We start from the raw sequence: 17,773 nt of genomic DNA, 5'->3' as shown, positions 1-17,773 counted from the left end.
TCCCGCGTTGATGGCCGGACTCGTGACTTAGTCTCAACAAATCAGAGGGGCAGTGGGCGGGCATTACTCTAGGCAACAAACTAGAGTGACATGTTCCGACTGCTTTCACTATATCCTTGGCTGCATCAGAGCCAAATAGCGCATTTCAGAATTAAATGACTTTATCGGCAAATCGGCTTTGAAAATGATCGATATCGATTATCGGCTAAATCTTTGATATCGACGCCGATAATCGGCCAGTTCGATAATCGGTCGACCACTAAAAAGAACACACAAATTGTACAACCCAGAACATCATGAGGTGCTGTTGCCTTTAAGAAAAACATGTCTTCAAAGAACCTAACTCTGACATCAAATGTCCAACTACACTTAAAATAATTATTGTGAAAAACTTCCGTTTTCGCTCTGCCGCAACTTTCCAAATATCAAGCAAGCTCAAAATGGTACATTTCAACACAGACTAAAAGCCCAAAAAGAAATGTTGGTAGTCAACCAGCAGAAATCAATACACTACATAGATGAAATGCATGAGTGCATTCACACATGGGTCGACGCATCAGGGACTGCATCCAAAAATCTGACAGGCAAAATGCTACATGGTTAAAAATCTCTGTTAGCTGTGTCACCTATTAAGCTTGCTGTAAAAGTGGCATTGAGTTACTCACACTCACACATTCTTTGAGTGGAAAAAGGTGGAGAAAAAATCCTTCCAAAGGTCAAGGGAAGTCAAGTAAACAACATTTTCCTGAGTCAAACACTGCCATCGTATTGCCTTACGACTCCAGTGAAACTAAGGCCTTCACTATTAATGTGCCAGTTATGAGCTCGGAGTCATGAACTCTTGCCAATACGCACTGTACGTCAGTCCAAAGACCGGCCACAAGTTTAAAATACTTCTCTAATTGTCTCTATCAAAGATACCACTTTAAATTGAAGAATATTTCTTTCCATTGACAGATATCCTTAACTAGGAGTTTGCAGCCGGGGAATGTTGACTTAGAGGGAGTTTGCTTCATGTTCACAAATTTAAGCCTACTTGCTGTGTTCTTTGTTTTGATGGTCTAGGCCACGTCAGTGATCATTCATAGTGCGATGACTTCTTTAATCATATAAGAGACTCTAGTGGAGAGGGTTGCCTATGATCTGGATTGAAAGGCTTCCCTCCAAACCCTGTAAAACTTTAAGAAGCTTTTCCCAGAATCTGGTGTGTTGAACAAGCAGAATTTCTTTGCAAATGTTTTGCTTTGTTTATGTGATGATCTTGACAAAAAATAGTAATTACGACAACAATAGATTTTCATGTTCTAGTTGTTCCTTAGGTTGCAGTTCAAATATTATATTAAACCTGAAGTAATTCAAACTAATACAACTGTCATCATACACCAATAATGAATAAAGGCATAAATGAATCAAGAACTCCTGAAGAATGATATACAATTGAGATCATAGTTAAAACTTATGGATAAACCTAATCAAACAATGAAGGAGGATGGTATACCATATACTCTGAGCTAATTTCATGCACACAGTTTCAATTTAAAAAATATTGCTTTAAATTATTTACATTAATAATTAAAGCAAGTTTTTCTTTTTGAAATTGTAAAGGTAATGGTGGTGAAACGCAATAATCCACTTCCAACAGATGAAGTTGAAGATACAGACTCCAACAGATATACAGATGGGAAAGTATTTTAAAATACTTTAAATCGCATGGTCAGCCAACCATACTCTGATCCGAAGTAGTCACACACACAAAAATGAGTGAGCAAGAAGAATCTTATTTAAGCACGGAATGATGAAAGATGCTCAGCAGTTAAGAGTGTTAGTCATCTGTCACAAGTGTGTGTGACATACAGTAGTGTCATATTGAGCCCTGAGGCTGTATGAAATTAATAACACTCAATTTGTTCTGAATCCCTCAAACTCTGACTATCACTCTCTGTTATGACATTGCAGACTGTATCTTCATTAAGAGATAAACACAACACATGCAGGGCTGCCAGGATTCAGCATTTCTGCTACAAAATTCTTGCCCACTGGTCCATGGCACCATTTTATGCCTGGGAGCATCCTGCTTGATGAAATTAGAGCAATGTGTCATGACACACACAGTTACCCTAAAGGTGACACACTGGTTTCTCCCATCAAAAATGAATAAATAAATATAAAAGGTCTGATTGCAATCATGACGATTTGTACCAAGTAATAGTCACACAAATGGAAGAGCAAATCAGCAGGAATCCTTCCTGAAGGTCAAAGTTGTCATAGTAACTGTAAAAACACTGCTGACAAAGTAAAGCGGTCCTTACTGTCATTATGGTGAAATCCATGCTGTCTTAAGTACATGCAGAACAAGGTGAAAACAGAAGAGGATCGGGAAGAACCAAGATTTTATCATGATGATGGTGAACCATGAGCAAGAAGCCAAAGTGGACCGATTTGTTTGTTTGTGCAGGTGATTCATGTTTTTCTACTTCAGTGCTACTCAAAGATGGATCCAGGGGGCTTACGGATTTGTGGCATTATGAAAAATATAAAAACCTTATTCAATCAAACAACAAAGAAATAAGACCACCAACCAAAATAATTAATTTTCCAGCATTGTATAACTGAACATGCTTTTGGTTTAATTAAATTCAAAATTTAAGATTATGTGTTTTTATTTGGGGGGCCGCAAAGCGATGCACTCTACACAAATGGGGCCGTACAACAAAAAAGTTTAAGAACCAACGCTCTACTTGGATGTTAAAAAATTCCCCAACTATTTTTTGGCCAATATGTATAGAAGTACGGAGCCCGTAACCTGTCACACGAAATTTTTTATATATATCGTGCCCACGAATTAAGAATTCGTTCCCACAAATTATTTATTCGTGTGAATGTTTTGCTTATTCGTTACCTCGATTTAGGTAAATCGCGCGCACGTTTTATTAATTCGTTCCCTCGATTAACGTAAATCGTGCCCACGTCTTATTCATTCGTTCCCTCGATTTACGTTAATCGTGCTCACGTTTTATTCATTTGTTCCCAGAATTTATTTTACTCATTTAGACGTTTCTACTGTTATGGACAGAGAAATTTTGAGCTTGGATTGAGTTATAAAGACATTATCCGAAGCCTTGCATTGCAAGGAATCGTTTTATCAGAGAGGCACCTGAATCGCATATTTAGGGCAAGGGGGCTATAACGGCGTTGATATGATGATTTGGATGCTGGTATTGATTTTATTGTTCATCAGCTAGAAGGTTCAGGAAGAGATCATGGGTATTGTTGGATGTATTCAAAGTGTTTTCAGCAAGGAATTAGAATCAGAAAAGAAGATGTAAGGATAATTCTTTCTTTGCTTGATCCCGTTACTTCCGAGGCTCCCTAGAGCCGACGCTTGAGAAGGCGACAGTATTTTGCTCAAGGACCTAACTTCATATGGCACATAGACTCATACAAACCCTCGAATACACTAAACTGTATTCACATATGCACTTTGAATATAATGTGTTATAAAACTGCCAGTTCTGGTCCTTGATTCTGATTGGCTGAGCGTAATTCTAAGCCGTTATAAAATACCCCGATATATAACGACATAGGCTAAATATCTTTTTATTTACTTTATTTAATGAAACCTTGCTAAGCATATGGAGTAACTGTTTTATAAAAGCAATAACCCCTGCGAAGCCGTGGGTTACTGTGCATTTTATAATAGCTAAGAGGCGTACCCCCTAGCTTTTATAAAATGCACTGTAACCCACGGCTTCGTGTCATATTGATTCTCAAAATAAATTGCGTAAACTGATAAGAATGTTTATTTTTATTAATGAATCGTGATTATGGAGTTAAGGGTGGGCTGCAACGAAGAACCTGTCCACAGACAGGGAAACAAAAGGAAACACGTTGGTAACTCTATTAATTAATAAAACGTGGGATCGATTTACGTTAATCGAGGGAACGAATAAGCAAAACGTTCACACGAATAAATCATTTGTGGGAACGAATTCTTAATTCGTGGCCATGATATATATAAAAATGTTGTGTGACAGGTTACGGGCTCCGTATTGAAGAGATAGCGAGATAATAAAACTCCAGAGTCCTTTTACAGGGCATTTTGCGACCATTTTAGAGACAGTGCGGGCATTTTTACAAGTACAATCTGGATTTTTTGTTGTTGTCACATCTCAAGTGAAAAGAGGAGTAGATCGCGAGCCCACCAGAGCAGGCCTACATGTGTGTGAGAAGGGGAGAGTCCGTAGCTGGTGATTGATGTTTCTCACTGTTGTCGCATCGGTCACAGCTCAGTTTATTATTGACAAGTTTACAGACCCATCGTGAGGAAATTACTACGATTTGCTGTTTGCTGAGACAGATTTTTTGAGCCTGAGGATTAAAGATTTGATTTTGAGACATTTAAAACTAAAAAACCAGCAGAGAGAAAATGCCATTTATCTGTTAATTACTTGTGTGTGTGCAGCATCTGAACATGATGAAAAGTGTCATTAATACACAATAATATTGTCAAAAAACGTATAAAATATATACAATTTCATACAAAATGAAAGACTTCTGTTGGTTCAAATGAATTCAGTATTAATTTGGTCTGGTGTATTCAGACTTTAAACAGTCTCTTTAATTAGCACTTAAAGTTTCTCTGTAGGCTCTGCCTCTTTTTAAATACTAAGCAGAACCAAATCACTGTCACCTGCAGTTAAATAGATAGACAGGTAGTATTTTAAAAACTATTTTAACACATTTACATTTCTGTACAAATGAAAACTCTTTAAAAACTGTTCCAGAGAATTCTTCAGATTTTTTAATTTTTTTTAGCACAGAATTATCAAAAAAGTCTGCAGATTCCGTATGTCCCTGGAATTGAGTTATGTTATATCCCTCTAAAATAAAAATAAAGCTGCACATTGTTATTTCTGTGAGTTGAGTATATTTATTATCAAAGTATTTGTATTTGTCAGTAATACAGCTATTTAGGGGGGGAATGTAAAAAAAATCACTTTGCAGCCTGATTTAAAGGGGTCAAATGACAGGGCTAAAATGAATATTATTGTTTGTTTTATATGTAATGCTATGTGTACAAAGGATTTAAGGTAAAAAATAACGCTGTATTTTCCACATACCATGCATGTTTGGATGTCCTCTTTGCCCCGCCTCACTGAAACTTGCAGATTATTTACAAAGATCATTGCTCTGAAAAGCGAGGTGTGCTATGATTGGCCAGTTAACCAGTGCGTAGTGATGGAAATGTAACGCCTCTTACCATATTCGGAACATCATGTTACCAAGCAATTGTACTGACGGTGATAAAATGTCATCGGTACTTTCCTTATCAATTCGAGCCCGCATCTCATCCGGAAAATGAAGACGATCAATCCGATACATTAACTTTGTCAGCGCGACTTGAACAGGTTTTTAAAAAATATATTATGTTAAAAAGTTAAAAACTATAACCACAGTTATAAAGATGTGCCGTTAGTGATCAACCAGTATTGGATGCAGTGTTGGAACAAAATTACTGATCATTAGGACTTATGTTGTCTTTTTTCACGTTGTGCGCGTGTCTGCATTTGCAGATCACAAACACACAATAAACTTTAGTCTTAACAAAGTCTTTCACAGTGAAAGTATACTGAAGCGCCAGACTGTCCTTGCAAAGTTGTAAAGGTTGAAATTGCCTCACGTTTTAACAAAAACTTTTGTGCTCAGCCGCCCTTGATCTCTCCCAGGTTCATGAAGCAAAAGTCTGTGAAATGCGCTGCACACACTTGAATATTCGGATTGTACTGTTCTGGAACAGTATTGTATATAAAATGTAACCGTTCGTTTTTAGTTGTCTCATCTTTTGGAAGGGCAAACAAATAGGCTTTCTTTTCACAAACGAAACACACAGCATCTCCACGACATGGCTGCGGGGCAACGATACAATGAGATTTACAAGTACGCCCACCTTAGTCGCATATACATTTGGACGGTCCTGGTCAAGTCATACCACGAAATGATGTACTTTCATGGGGGTGTGGTTACACGAGGCGTTTCAGGCAGGTAGGTCTGGGTGAGCATTCGCTTTTAGATAGAGTGCATCTTTTGTTTCCGACACTTTAATTTTAGCAATTTTACTTGTCTAATACATGAATGGATAACTTAAAAAACACCAAAGACACAGAGAAACACGTATTTGTACAATATGATCCTTTAAGGTGTGCCCATACATTTTCAGCTTGCGCTCCAAGAAATTTCAGTGCGGGGCTACAGTGCTCCTAGTAAAAAAATTGTCTGCAGCCCATCTTAAAGGGGATGTGACACGGTGTTTCATGCATTCTTCTCATGCTTGACATGGTCAACTTGTACAAAAACAAGTTGAGCGTAATACGTAGTATATCCATCGGTTCCGTTTCATACAAGTCTAAATTACCACTATGCTCAATAATTTACTTTTTATAGTAGCCAGAAGAGTCACCTCCTGCAGTGAGTAAGTCCTACAATATGACCTTATCTTATTGCAATTCTGGTGTGAAACCTAGATGCTGGGTCACATTATCTGTCTTCCAAGACACAGTGCTCTCACTGTTTTATTCTTTTGACAAATATGCATGTAGTTATGTGGCAAATTAACAACATTGTCACGCAGCAGTCATTAGTTGCATGCCATGGCTCCTGAGAAGTTGCACTTCATCTAAAATTAATGCAGGAACATAGTGAGTCACTTGGTCCAGACAGCATTTTCTATAACAAGGCATGTGACGTGTGCCGAGGAGGATGGTCTTTTTTCAAATTGCATTATTCTGGTGTAGCTTAACTCAACCACAACCAGCTCTTTGCTCTTTAAAGACTCTCGTGCATTGGGAAAAAAACACACTGTTTAAGCAGTCATATTGGTGGATTTCATGATACAGATCAACCAGGGGTGATGCTAGGACGTAATTCTAAACATAACAGTTTAGAAGGTGGGCTGATAAAATTACTAAATTAATAAATGCCTAAGCTACAACAATCAATTTTGTCAATTTTTTATTTTTAAATACAACAGCTTCTTAAAAATAGTTTTGAAGCGCATTATCTTACATTTATTTATGGGTGCACTTAGTTATAGTAATTGTTAAATAATTAAGATTTTGTGGCCATTTAAGATCGAGCATACATTATATGCTGTGCTTTTTAATTGAAAACTAGGGATGCACTGATCGAATACTCTCTCACCCGCAGTTCTCTTGCAGGGGTGTAGGTAGCATATAAAAAATAATCTCACGTATTTCAGAAGTCAGATTGTTTTGTAAAGATGTAAATAGTTAAATAAAGTTCAACTTTAGGCGAGCCAATGCGAAACTTGCGTCAAAATGTCTAATGATGCTCACAGCATGAGCGCTTTGACGTGACATGCCGCAAATCCCCGCTTTGGGAAACGCATTTGGTATCACTAGAGTCACTAGAGCAAAGACAAGCGCGAGAATAAAGAAACCTAAAGACAGAGAGTCGCAACATACTAAAAGTGTGCATCTAATAGTGAGCAAAGATCGATGAAGACCTACAGTACAGACCCCATGAACACCAGTTTATAACACCAGTCATATACTGTACTCTCATTGTTTGTGCATATATTCATACTTCATTGTTATACATGTTGTCTATCTTCCTACCATATACATATGATATAGTCAGAAGATAAATAAATAATACATCTCATTATCAGAACTTAATTTGATATCTTTAGTACAACTTGCCCACATTATAATCATGGTGAGCATTCAGATGAACTTTAATAAATTAATAAATTAAGTAAATCTAAGAAAAAATAGGTATAAGATATAGAATCATAATGGGAGATTGTTACCGTGAAATATATCGTTACCGTGAAATGATTTTTTGTTGTTGTTGTTGTTGTTGTTGTTTTAAAAGTAGCTCATAAGGTCAACAAACATGTGGATCACACGACAGTGCAAACATGGTGGAAGCATCACATCGGGAATGTATGCCTACTTGCGCACTATAGAGAACATATTATTTTTTCATGAATATCGTTTCAATCTGCTAGCGATTCGAATAGATTCACAAATTTGAAAAAAAACTTTTTTAAACGTTACTAAAAATAATAATGTGACATATTTGGAAGAAATAAAGTGGAGGTCAACTGCAAGAGCATTGCAGCATCCAGACCTTTTACGCACAAACAAAGCGGAGCATATAGGAGCAATAGAGAAAGAGAGAATTAACCAAATACATTCAGCCCTGTAGGACTAAACTGCAATAGCAATGAAATACATTTTTAGGATGGTCTTTCTGTGCATCTGCTCTGTGCATTGAGTGAGCAGCACAGAGAAAAGGCGCATTCAATTTACAAACGTTATACTGCAGCTGATTTGTCAGTAAGTGCAAAATTTTGTTTCCCAAAACCTGTCGGTTAGACTTAAAGGGCCAGTGTGTCATTTTTTGGAGGATCTATTGACAGAAATGCAATATAATATACATAACTATGTCTTCAGATGTGTATAAAGAGCGTACACGATGAAGAGTTATGTTTTTATTACCTTAGAATGAGCTATTTCTATCTAGATACACCGCGGGTCCCTTTGCATATAATTCGACATGTTCTGTCAGCCGTTGAAGTGTTTCGAACGGGAAGGGTGGAGTGAGCAGTTGGTTGCAATTCGTAACTTTGCTGCTAGATTTCACTGACTGGAGCTTTAAGAACATGAACATACTTCTGTAAATATGCACAATTTGTTAGCCAGACAGACGGGCTGGATGCTCTGCATGGGACTAATACACTTATATTGGTAATATATGCTCTTTTAATGTATGTGTATGATGATTTTGTCATACGATGTGGCAATGCGTGGAAGTGACTGTCGTTTAACATAGAGCACTAATGAGTCGCTTTTAATTACTTTTATGTACTTGTTTTAATGTTTGACAGCAGACTACATCAATGAGAATGGCTTTCACTGGGCACTCAGTTGTATTAAAATACAATGTGACAGTTCTAAGAGTAAAAGCCAAAGTAGCAACACTAGTCTGAGCGCAAACGTGAAGCGATGACTTCTTAAATTAAATATGTAAATTAGTACATCAAGAATCGATTCTGAATCGAATCGTGAACCCTAAGAATTGATTCTGAATCGAATTGTGAGGGACCAAACGATTCCCATCCTTAATATATTGTTAAAGCAGCCCTAACACACGGGGTGTCTGCCAATCTCGTATTAATCTTGAGTACCTATAGAGTAGCATTGCATGCATCGTATCTTCGAAGAGTATTTAGTCTGATCACATTTATAAAAGATAGATTCAGTTGTACGATTACTTCAGAAATCATACGGCGCGTGCGGGGGGGAGGGGTAGGCTGAACAAAAGCACATTGTCAACAAAACACAGACATCAGATTCACTCACCGCATGCGGTTCATGTCCAGCATCTTTTAGCCCTGGAACGGCTCCATATATCAGTTTCAAACGATCTCCAAATCCAGCGTTATATCCAGCGTTTATATAACATTCATCTACCAAATACAGTGAACAAACAAACCCCTGAACCTCGCGAACATATGCTCTCTCTCTCCTGTACACAAGTGAAAGTGACTTCTGCTTATGCTCCTTCTCCTGCTCTCCATACTGCCGCGGTGGCGTGCCGCATGCTTTTCCGGGAGAATTTTCCAAAAAGGACTAAGAAGATGGTGGTCTAGTGGGTTAAACCACTGAACTGGTAAATCAAAGGTTGCTGGTTTGATCCCAGCATCCACCACCAGTGTGTCCTTGAGCAAGACACTTTACTCCATGTTGCTCCAGGGGTATTGTCCCTGTAATAAGTGCACTGTAAGTTGCTTTGGATAAAAGCGTCTGCCAAATGACTAAATCTAAAAGTTATAACAGTTTTTTATGTTCGAAAAAAAACTTCTGAAACCTGTACGATCGCTGGGGAGCCCATCTCGTTTTTTGACATGTTGACCATGTTAAGCATGAGAAAACAGCACGTTTAACATTGTAAAGAAGTCAGAATGCATGACACATCGTTGCAGCACCCCTTTAAGGTTGGCAATTTGTCTTGTACTTTGGCCCCTATATCGCCCTCTCTGTTTGAAACCTCAAATTGCAGCTTACTTTACGTGCTTATAATCTTCATGTGGGTTTTAGACAAATCACATGAAACAGACATTTCCCACAACATAACTGACAGCTCAGTTTATGAATTATTTTGATAATATATCATTGCGAATCAGGGTAAGGAGAGGATAGAGTTGCCCTTTTAAGTAGGCTACTTGCAAAATTACAGATTTTTTGCATCTATTAAGCTTTACTGATTTAACTACCGTCGATTTATTTAGCAATTCTACATTCACATTGTAATATAAAAGTGTTTGTGGAAACTATTAAAATGTGCTCAACAGCCGTAATCCTACTTCAATCTTCAAACTTTTTGGGGTTTCCTACTAAATTTGTTACACAAGATTAGTTAACTATCAACTGTGATTTATATTATTTAAACGTCTCTGTATGTCTAAAACTGCTGATTGCTGTAATTTACACTTTGTGGTGCACATGGTGTAAAGCCATGTTTGTTTGACTCCAGCGGAACATAATTATTCCGTCTTATTTTACAAACATATTTGAAAACCTTTCTGCTCTCATACAATCAAAGTAACTTTAGCTGCAAGGTGCCTTAAATGATAACGTTTGATGGTGGACAAGCCAACACAACCTGGTTTATTTCAAATTATACAACCTGCTGGTGCATTTTTAGAAATGTGTATGGGAGAATCAGACGTCCAAACTATACAGTAGGCACTACATTTTGCTATAGAGGATTGACTTGTTTAGGTGCAATTGATTTTGCATGTGGAGAGAAACAAAGGACAGCCTTTTGTCCAACTTTCACCAGAGAGGGGAATTATATATAGCGCACATCAAACCCTGTGAAAATGGTGATGGAAAACGCGGCATATTTTACCTGCCATATCACTTATCATCCATCACCATGGCAAAAGAGTTCCTGCCTTTTAATAAGGGCACTATACCAATACATTAAGACTCAAATATATAGTGACAAATATACTATGACAAATAATAGTGAATTTGTGCACATACAGAACAAAACCATTGACGGAAGCAGCATCACTATTCTTTCTTATAACTACAATTCAAAAAACTCAATGGTAAGTTTAATAAGATTTTATAAAGTGAAATGCACTCTGATAGAGTTTAAATCAGTAATTCAGGTTTACATGTTATCAAATCTGTTTGGTTTGAGGTAGCTAATATGAACCATGAAGCATAGAGAATTACTATATCTACAGCATCTTCAGTCCACGTACCCTAGTGGAAAATAGAACCAAAACAAATATTTGAGCAATTAAAAAAGCACTAAATCACGGCTTATCGCACAGCTTAATAGTTATAGCTGTGGGCTGATGATGGTAACTGAAAGGTTGCAGGTTCGAATCTGATTGAAAGGTTACAGTGTCTATAATCCTTGACAGTTCTGCACGGGTTTACCATATGAAGCGCACATCACTTGAAGAAACTCAGCTATAGTAAGATCTTTCACTTCAGAACATCGCTCAAAGGCAGTGGGAAATGTTAACATTTTGTTAATAAAACGAACACCGTAAATAGCGTCCAACTTACCAGACCATAGACGAAACTCAGCAAGGTGCCACAAATGAGAAAGCCCAAAGTGTGCACGACCAGCGTGGCTCCCATCCCGTCACAGAAACTTAGTTCATGCAAATTGATGGCGGCTTATTTTTCTTAGGTTCGCGTCTACTTAAGCGCCGTCAAAGAGTCAGTCATTTCTCCTCCGTCCGCCTCCCCATTACATCGTTCGCAGCAGAGTGTAATATTATGAATATATTCTCACGGCTTTCGTTGTCACCGGTCTGCAACCTCGAATTAAACTGTCCCCACTCTCTTTCCCCCGCTCGAGTTTTATTTCTCTGCATCTGTCTGCCTTTTTCTGAAATTACATCCACATGTCAGGACTATTTTTGTCCGTTTGCTTCTGCGGTAGGAAGTTCAAATGATTCTTTGTGGAGTAGAAACCGAGACTTTATTTTTAGGTCTTTTAAATTTCCCTTCAGCCTTGCTGTAAAAAAGCGACATAATAAAGCGGCGTCCCTCAGCCTCCAGTTTCCTCTAAGGACACATCAAAACGGCAAAAAAAGTATCGGCTGTATTGATTGTGGAGCGATGCGATGAATCCGAATGAAATGCTCACAGCCACAAGAAAACTGTTTCGGGATGTCGCAGTTTAGTCAAAGCCAAAAACACATGCGGCTTCTTGAACTGTCAGTTCATTTAAAAGCACAGAAATGTCTTTAATCAAATGTCAGTTGACTTTCTCAATTGCAGACGGTTTAACCAAATTAAAAACATACACGCATCATCATGTTTCTCTTGGGACTTTCGGATTAACGTTAGAGATTTAAGGTCTAATTCAAGCCTGTTTAAGATTTGGGGCAGACGTGGAACTGACAGTCGAACACAGACGCAAGCTGCGATACATATGACGAAAACTGTAATGTTTGTAAAAATAACCCTACTTTTACTTCACACTTTACGTCGGGATACCGCCGCTCAAAAATAAGTCACAGTCGCTTTTAAGAGTATCTTTGAGTAAGTTTAGAGAGCTCCTCATTGATAAAACGACTCCAGATGTAGCACAAGTCGGTAAGCCTCGCAACACCTCGAGCACATATTGAAGTAGCGGACAGAAAGAAGGGGGTATGACGGAGAACCGTAAATAACTCTGATTGGCTGACGAAAGAGCGTGAGGGATTTGATTGGTTTACGGTCCTTAAGACAACAGTTCGACTCAAGACAACACGCGCCTCCCGCCCCCTTCACACAAGCTGCGCATTCAGTGCTGTACTTTATGTTGGCAAAACGAGCATTTCTTAGCGGTCCGCGTCGACACCGTGTAGTGCAACCAATAAAATTATGCAAATACAATGCTGGGGAACGTTTGGATATATTTTAGCTGCACTATGAAATGCTTCTTTCAGTGAAGGTTTTTATATTTGCTTTTCATCAAATACATGATAAATGTCTTGAACTGTCCCTGTAGTGCACTTATGATAAAACCTTGATTTACACATTTTCCTGGCTTCATTTATATTATATGGGGGATTTCATTTACACAATTATTTGACAAACACTATTTTTCGAAATGACAGCCTTGTAATTCAACTTTACACCTGGAAAGAGCATTACATTTCACATTACATTAATAGCTTTCCTGGAGCTCAGTTGTCAAGAGCATGGCGCTAACAAAGCCAAGGCAGTGGGTTAGATCCCAGGGGATTGCACATAATAAAAACCAAAGTATGGGATAATGCAATGTACGTTGCTTTGGATAAAAGCGTCTGCCAAATGCATAATTGTACATTTATATTTGGCAGACGCCTTTATCACAAGCGACTTACATCGCATTATCCTATACATTTGTTTCTAAGTATGTTCAATCCCATGGGATCGGCCATGCCATACTCTCACCTCCATGCTAGGAAAGAGAATATATTACAGATTCTGAATAAATGCACAGTAAAAGCATTTGCAAATTAAAATGAACTCTTGAAATTTCAAGGTTAAGGCTGAAGCAGATTGAATGCATAATGCAGCAAGGTCTATTAAAGCAGTGCCATGGGAGTGTGTTTCGATTATTTTCATCATGACAATAATCAATAAACACGTAAACTGTGGATACAAACAGGTCAACACAGTCTTGTGTTTAATACATGAGGATAAATTGATAGAGAAAGAGGGTCTATTCATTTTATGTCCATCAATTTAGTTGGACCAAAACTGATGTTATGTAATGTTGTCTTATATTTATCCTTTAAACCTGCAAAAAAAATCAGAGAAGGAAAATTATCCTCTTGAAGCGTATTGCATGCTTGTCTTAACTATTCATTGTGGGAGACTTAAATCCCTAAGAAGATTTAAATATCGGAATGTATTCCGAAACAAGCTTCTATAATCTGCAAATAATTGTTGTGAAGAAAGAAAATCAACATAAAAAACTAATAACCAGACCAAATGTTAGGTCTGAGGAGAGAAAGGCAATATGATTTAAACCAACTATCACATAGCCAAATGTATTAAAAGCTATTTTTGTTTCAAATAAGTGCAAATAATAGATGTGTCTAGATCTCATTTAATCAAGTCCTTAACTTATATGATTTGGAAGAGAATTTTTTAACTCAGTCTACAGTGCATTTAAAACATTTATTGGTATGTGTGCTTTCTGGGATTTCATACATAATTTTTGTGCTACAGGAACCAACTTAATTTGAAACAATTTGAGGGCTTGTGAGGTACAATTTTTTTTACAAAATGTTTAGACCAAGAGTAATCCTGCATAGTCAGACCTTTAAAGGTGGAAAAAGGTCTGCGGTGTTTTCAGTCTTAGACAGGAAGGGAAATCTGGTTGACAAGTAAAGCAATCAAAAAGAGTCCTGTCATTTTTTTTGAGATTATAGAAGTGATACCATAACAATAGACTGACATGAAATAGAGGTAAATATTTTGATTCTATAGTAGATAAAAAAACTGAATGGCTTAAACTTGGAAAAGTTGCAGAAAGTAACTCAGTTTAGCATGTGCAAGTTTGGCATTATTTCAGTTTTAAGTGTAACATTAAACACACTTAGCAAATGGACTGCGTGTGATCCGTGCCTTCTGAGGCTGACACCTTTCTTTGAAATTTTTACTTTTGTGTTCTGTAGAAAACAGAATTTTTGAACGATCATTTAAGTTTAATCATATCTTAGACTGACATTTGATTATTATGGTCTTAAACAAAGTAATGACAAACATTTCAAAAGATATTTTCTTTTAACAGATCATCTGCTATACAAGATGCATACATTTATAATGTTTAATTCATAAAACTTTGGACTTAATATCAATAAGCGTATAAGAATCAGAACTCTTCTATCATTATAAAGCTTTCTGACAGGGGAGCAAAAAATCATTATATCCGACTTTGGCTTTAAAACTATCCCTTGACCAGACCAGAATGAAATGTACTCATCATTTCACCTGGGTAGAATTCCTTGTGCATTGACTAGAAAGGTGATGTCTTGAAATCTAGGGTGGCTGGCACTTCATCATATTATACTCTGCCAGCATGATCTCTTATTGGTTAAGGGAAAAGGTGTTATATAGGTTTTAAAAGAATATGACCTTTTTCACTGATTAGGAGACAGTCTCCCCAAGCACTGGGGGCATTAGGGGGCAAAGAAACGGCTCTCACTTCAGAATAAATGGAAAACTTCTACTCGCACTATTCAAACAATGGGGGATGAAAATGCTTTTTTGCTATGTGACTATTAGCACTTTAGAGCTGCAAAATAGCAGACACCCAGGGAAAAAAGAAAGTTCAGAAGATCGTGCACCTATAGATTGGCAAAATTAAAAAAAAAATCAGCTTAAATGGCCTTTATGAAAAAGGCTTTTTACAGCACTGGAAAGCCGTTGAAGGGTAAACTTTATAGAAGAAAGGCAAACTTCAGATTATCAATAGATTCAATATGTATATAGACATAATATAGCAAATCTAAAATTGTAATCTGTAACAAGACATTTCCATGTTATCATTCAAGAGGTATGAGCAGATATTACATTTATAGATTATATATGTTTTCATTCGTACTCTAACAAAGGATTTAAATTCAAACTAAATCCTTAACTATAGCTGTAAAAAGGGGGGATTTTGCAGACAAAAACCCCAACCTTATGTAGATTAATCTAAAAAAGAGAATAAGGCAAATATAAAATTGTAAGCTGTAACACTACATTATTTCCATTTTGCATTAGCAGATAAGAGATAAGAAGAGACCATATTGTTCATATATACAGAACACACTAAATCAAACATAGGCTATGATGTATTTGATGTATATGATTTTAACAGTTTAAAAGCATTTGATCTTAAATGTAATCTTTAATTTCTTAATAGCCAAGGTTAAACCAAGGTGATTTTATTGGTTTAGACAAAATTACAAGCTGCACTCTTTTTACACTGCATATTGTAGCCACTAGGGGTGTGCTTTGCAGTTCTTCCAATAGTCATGCTTTTCTTTAATAACGAAACATCCCTAAACATTAAGGTACATAAATACCATCATTTGTATAGGTTTGAAATAGAATGGCTGTAGAGCCCCAGAAAATGCTTGGCACAAAACATTTGCCTCTGCAGCGATTCAACCCCAAATTCAAAGCTGAAAAAGCTAAATCATTTTGACTGAAAACTTACAAACGAAACACTTTCCTTTAAGTATCTAGAAGTATATCAAATTAATAACATAAGCCATCATTATTTTCAAAAAGGCTAACAGTATACCCTTTACAGGTCAAGCTTAGCATCATTCCAAACAAAAGTATCATTCCACCACGCATTATATAATGCCTTCTTGTAATCCTCCACAGTGACACAAAACCCTGCTGTGAGGATCTCGGCTACCAGCAATTTCATTCTCCTGTGATGCACGATACGCACAAACATACATTTTGTGAGCCTGTTCGTATCGTTATGGTTGATGCTTCAGACTCTCCATTAATAGCTATATTGTCATCAAATCGGATAGCCTCTGATCGCTGCCTGCCATCTGGCATGGTTCAAATCCAGCTACTACACAAGCTCCCGCTAAGCGCAAAACACACAGCGCCCGCATGGAGCAGCACGAGCAGATGATTTGAGTATTACTATGACAGTGTTGAGCCTCTTTTGGGTAGAGCGAGCTGTTCATTTCTGAAATTGGAGAGCATGCTTAGTGAAAGTAACTTCTTTAATATCGTAACTCTCATAGTTATGTTAAATATATTGCTTATAGGTAATCAATGAAATACTGTTTCACCAATGTTTTACTCATAGAGGTTTAAGATACTCGATTTTTGCAGCTTTTAGTATTTAGCAGGTGGTATTACTGTATGCAAAATGACAAAGTGCAACTTAGTATACTCGAAAAAAGATGGACTCTAAATGTATTTAAATGTAATCACTTGAATACAAATATAGGGCAATATAATGGAGCTGCACATCGCTCAACGTTTGCTCAAATCGATAATCCTAAAACTTATCAGATTTAGACAAAATTATTATGACAAAAAAACCCAGCTTTGATTAATAACTGAATAAATTCCCATCTCCTGTCGCTCTTGAGAAAATTCCCACATCTACATCCAATCTGTTAAGTAACCACATACAGAGCTCATCAAACTCATCATCACAAATTAAAATATTATTATGGCAATCAAATCCAAATCCTTTTTAACACTCCTTTACAACCCATACGCTTAATCTTTCATTTAACCTAGTGAAGGTATTCTGGAAACACGGTCTGTCTTACTGCTCTCTTTGCAGTTGACTTCAGCCTGGTTAAAGAGCAGATTTCTGCCCTCTGCTGAGGTGCACAGTCATACATGATCACTGAGCTGGAAGATGAAAGCCTTCCAGATGCAAGGAGGCTGCACCTGGGTCACCTACGAGAGACAGAGCCTTAGGATAAGCAACTGAGGTTCACAAGGGTTATGCATAGAAAAACAATACGTGGCTCTGATAATAATATGTACTGTACAGATGTTTACTTTGATGTTTTCTCTGAGGTGTTAGTGCATCAGAACAGTTATGAAGAAATCTGTGACATAAATCGTGATGTCTATATTACCCTTTGGCTCTGTGGAATGTCGGATCACTGAACCTGAAAGGAAAGCGTCAAGATTCTTGTTTTCATTTTCCAAGCAGGTAAAGGGCAAATACAGTAACAAGGTATAAGACAGCAATG

At 37.2% G+C, this 17,773-nt stretch overlaps 1 protein-coding gene across 1 annotated transcript in view; it reads right to left on the bottom strand.

Moving 5' to 3' along the window:
• The window catches only part of pth1r (parathyroid hormone 1 receptor), a 59,051-nt gene extending 46,436 nt beyond the window's left edge, over positions 1-12,615 (bottom strand). Inside the window, exon 1 of the mRNA XM_056743033.1 lies at positions 11,616-12,615. Within this exon, the coding sequence (XP_056599011.1) occupies positions 11,616-11,690 (75 nt within the window). The 5' untranslated portion in view covers positions 11,691-12,615. The remainder of the gene's footprint in view (positions 1-11,615) is intronic.
• Positions 12,616-17,773: the final 5,158 nt, after the last annotated feature.

This window comes from Triplophysa dalaica, chromosome 3 (genome assembly GCF_015846415.1).
Source record: "Triplophysa dalaica isolate WHDGS20190420 chromosome 3, ASM1584641v1, whole genome shotgun sequence".
Taxonomy (NCBI): domain Eukaryota; kingdom Metazoa; phylum Chordata; class Actinopteri; order Cypriniformes; family Nemacheilidae; genus Triplophysa; species Triplophysa dalaica.
Note: the sequence above shows the minus strand (reverse complement) of the source record. Positions and strands in the feature narration are given on the sequence as shown.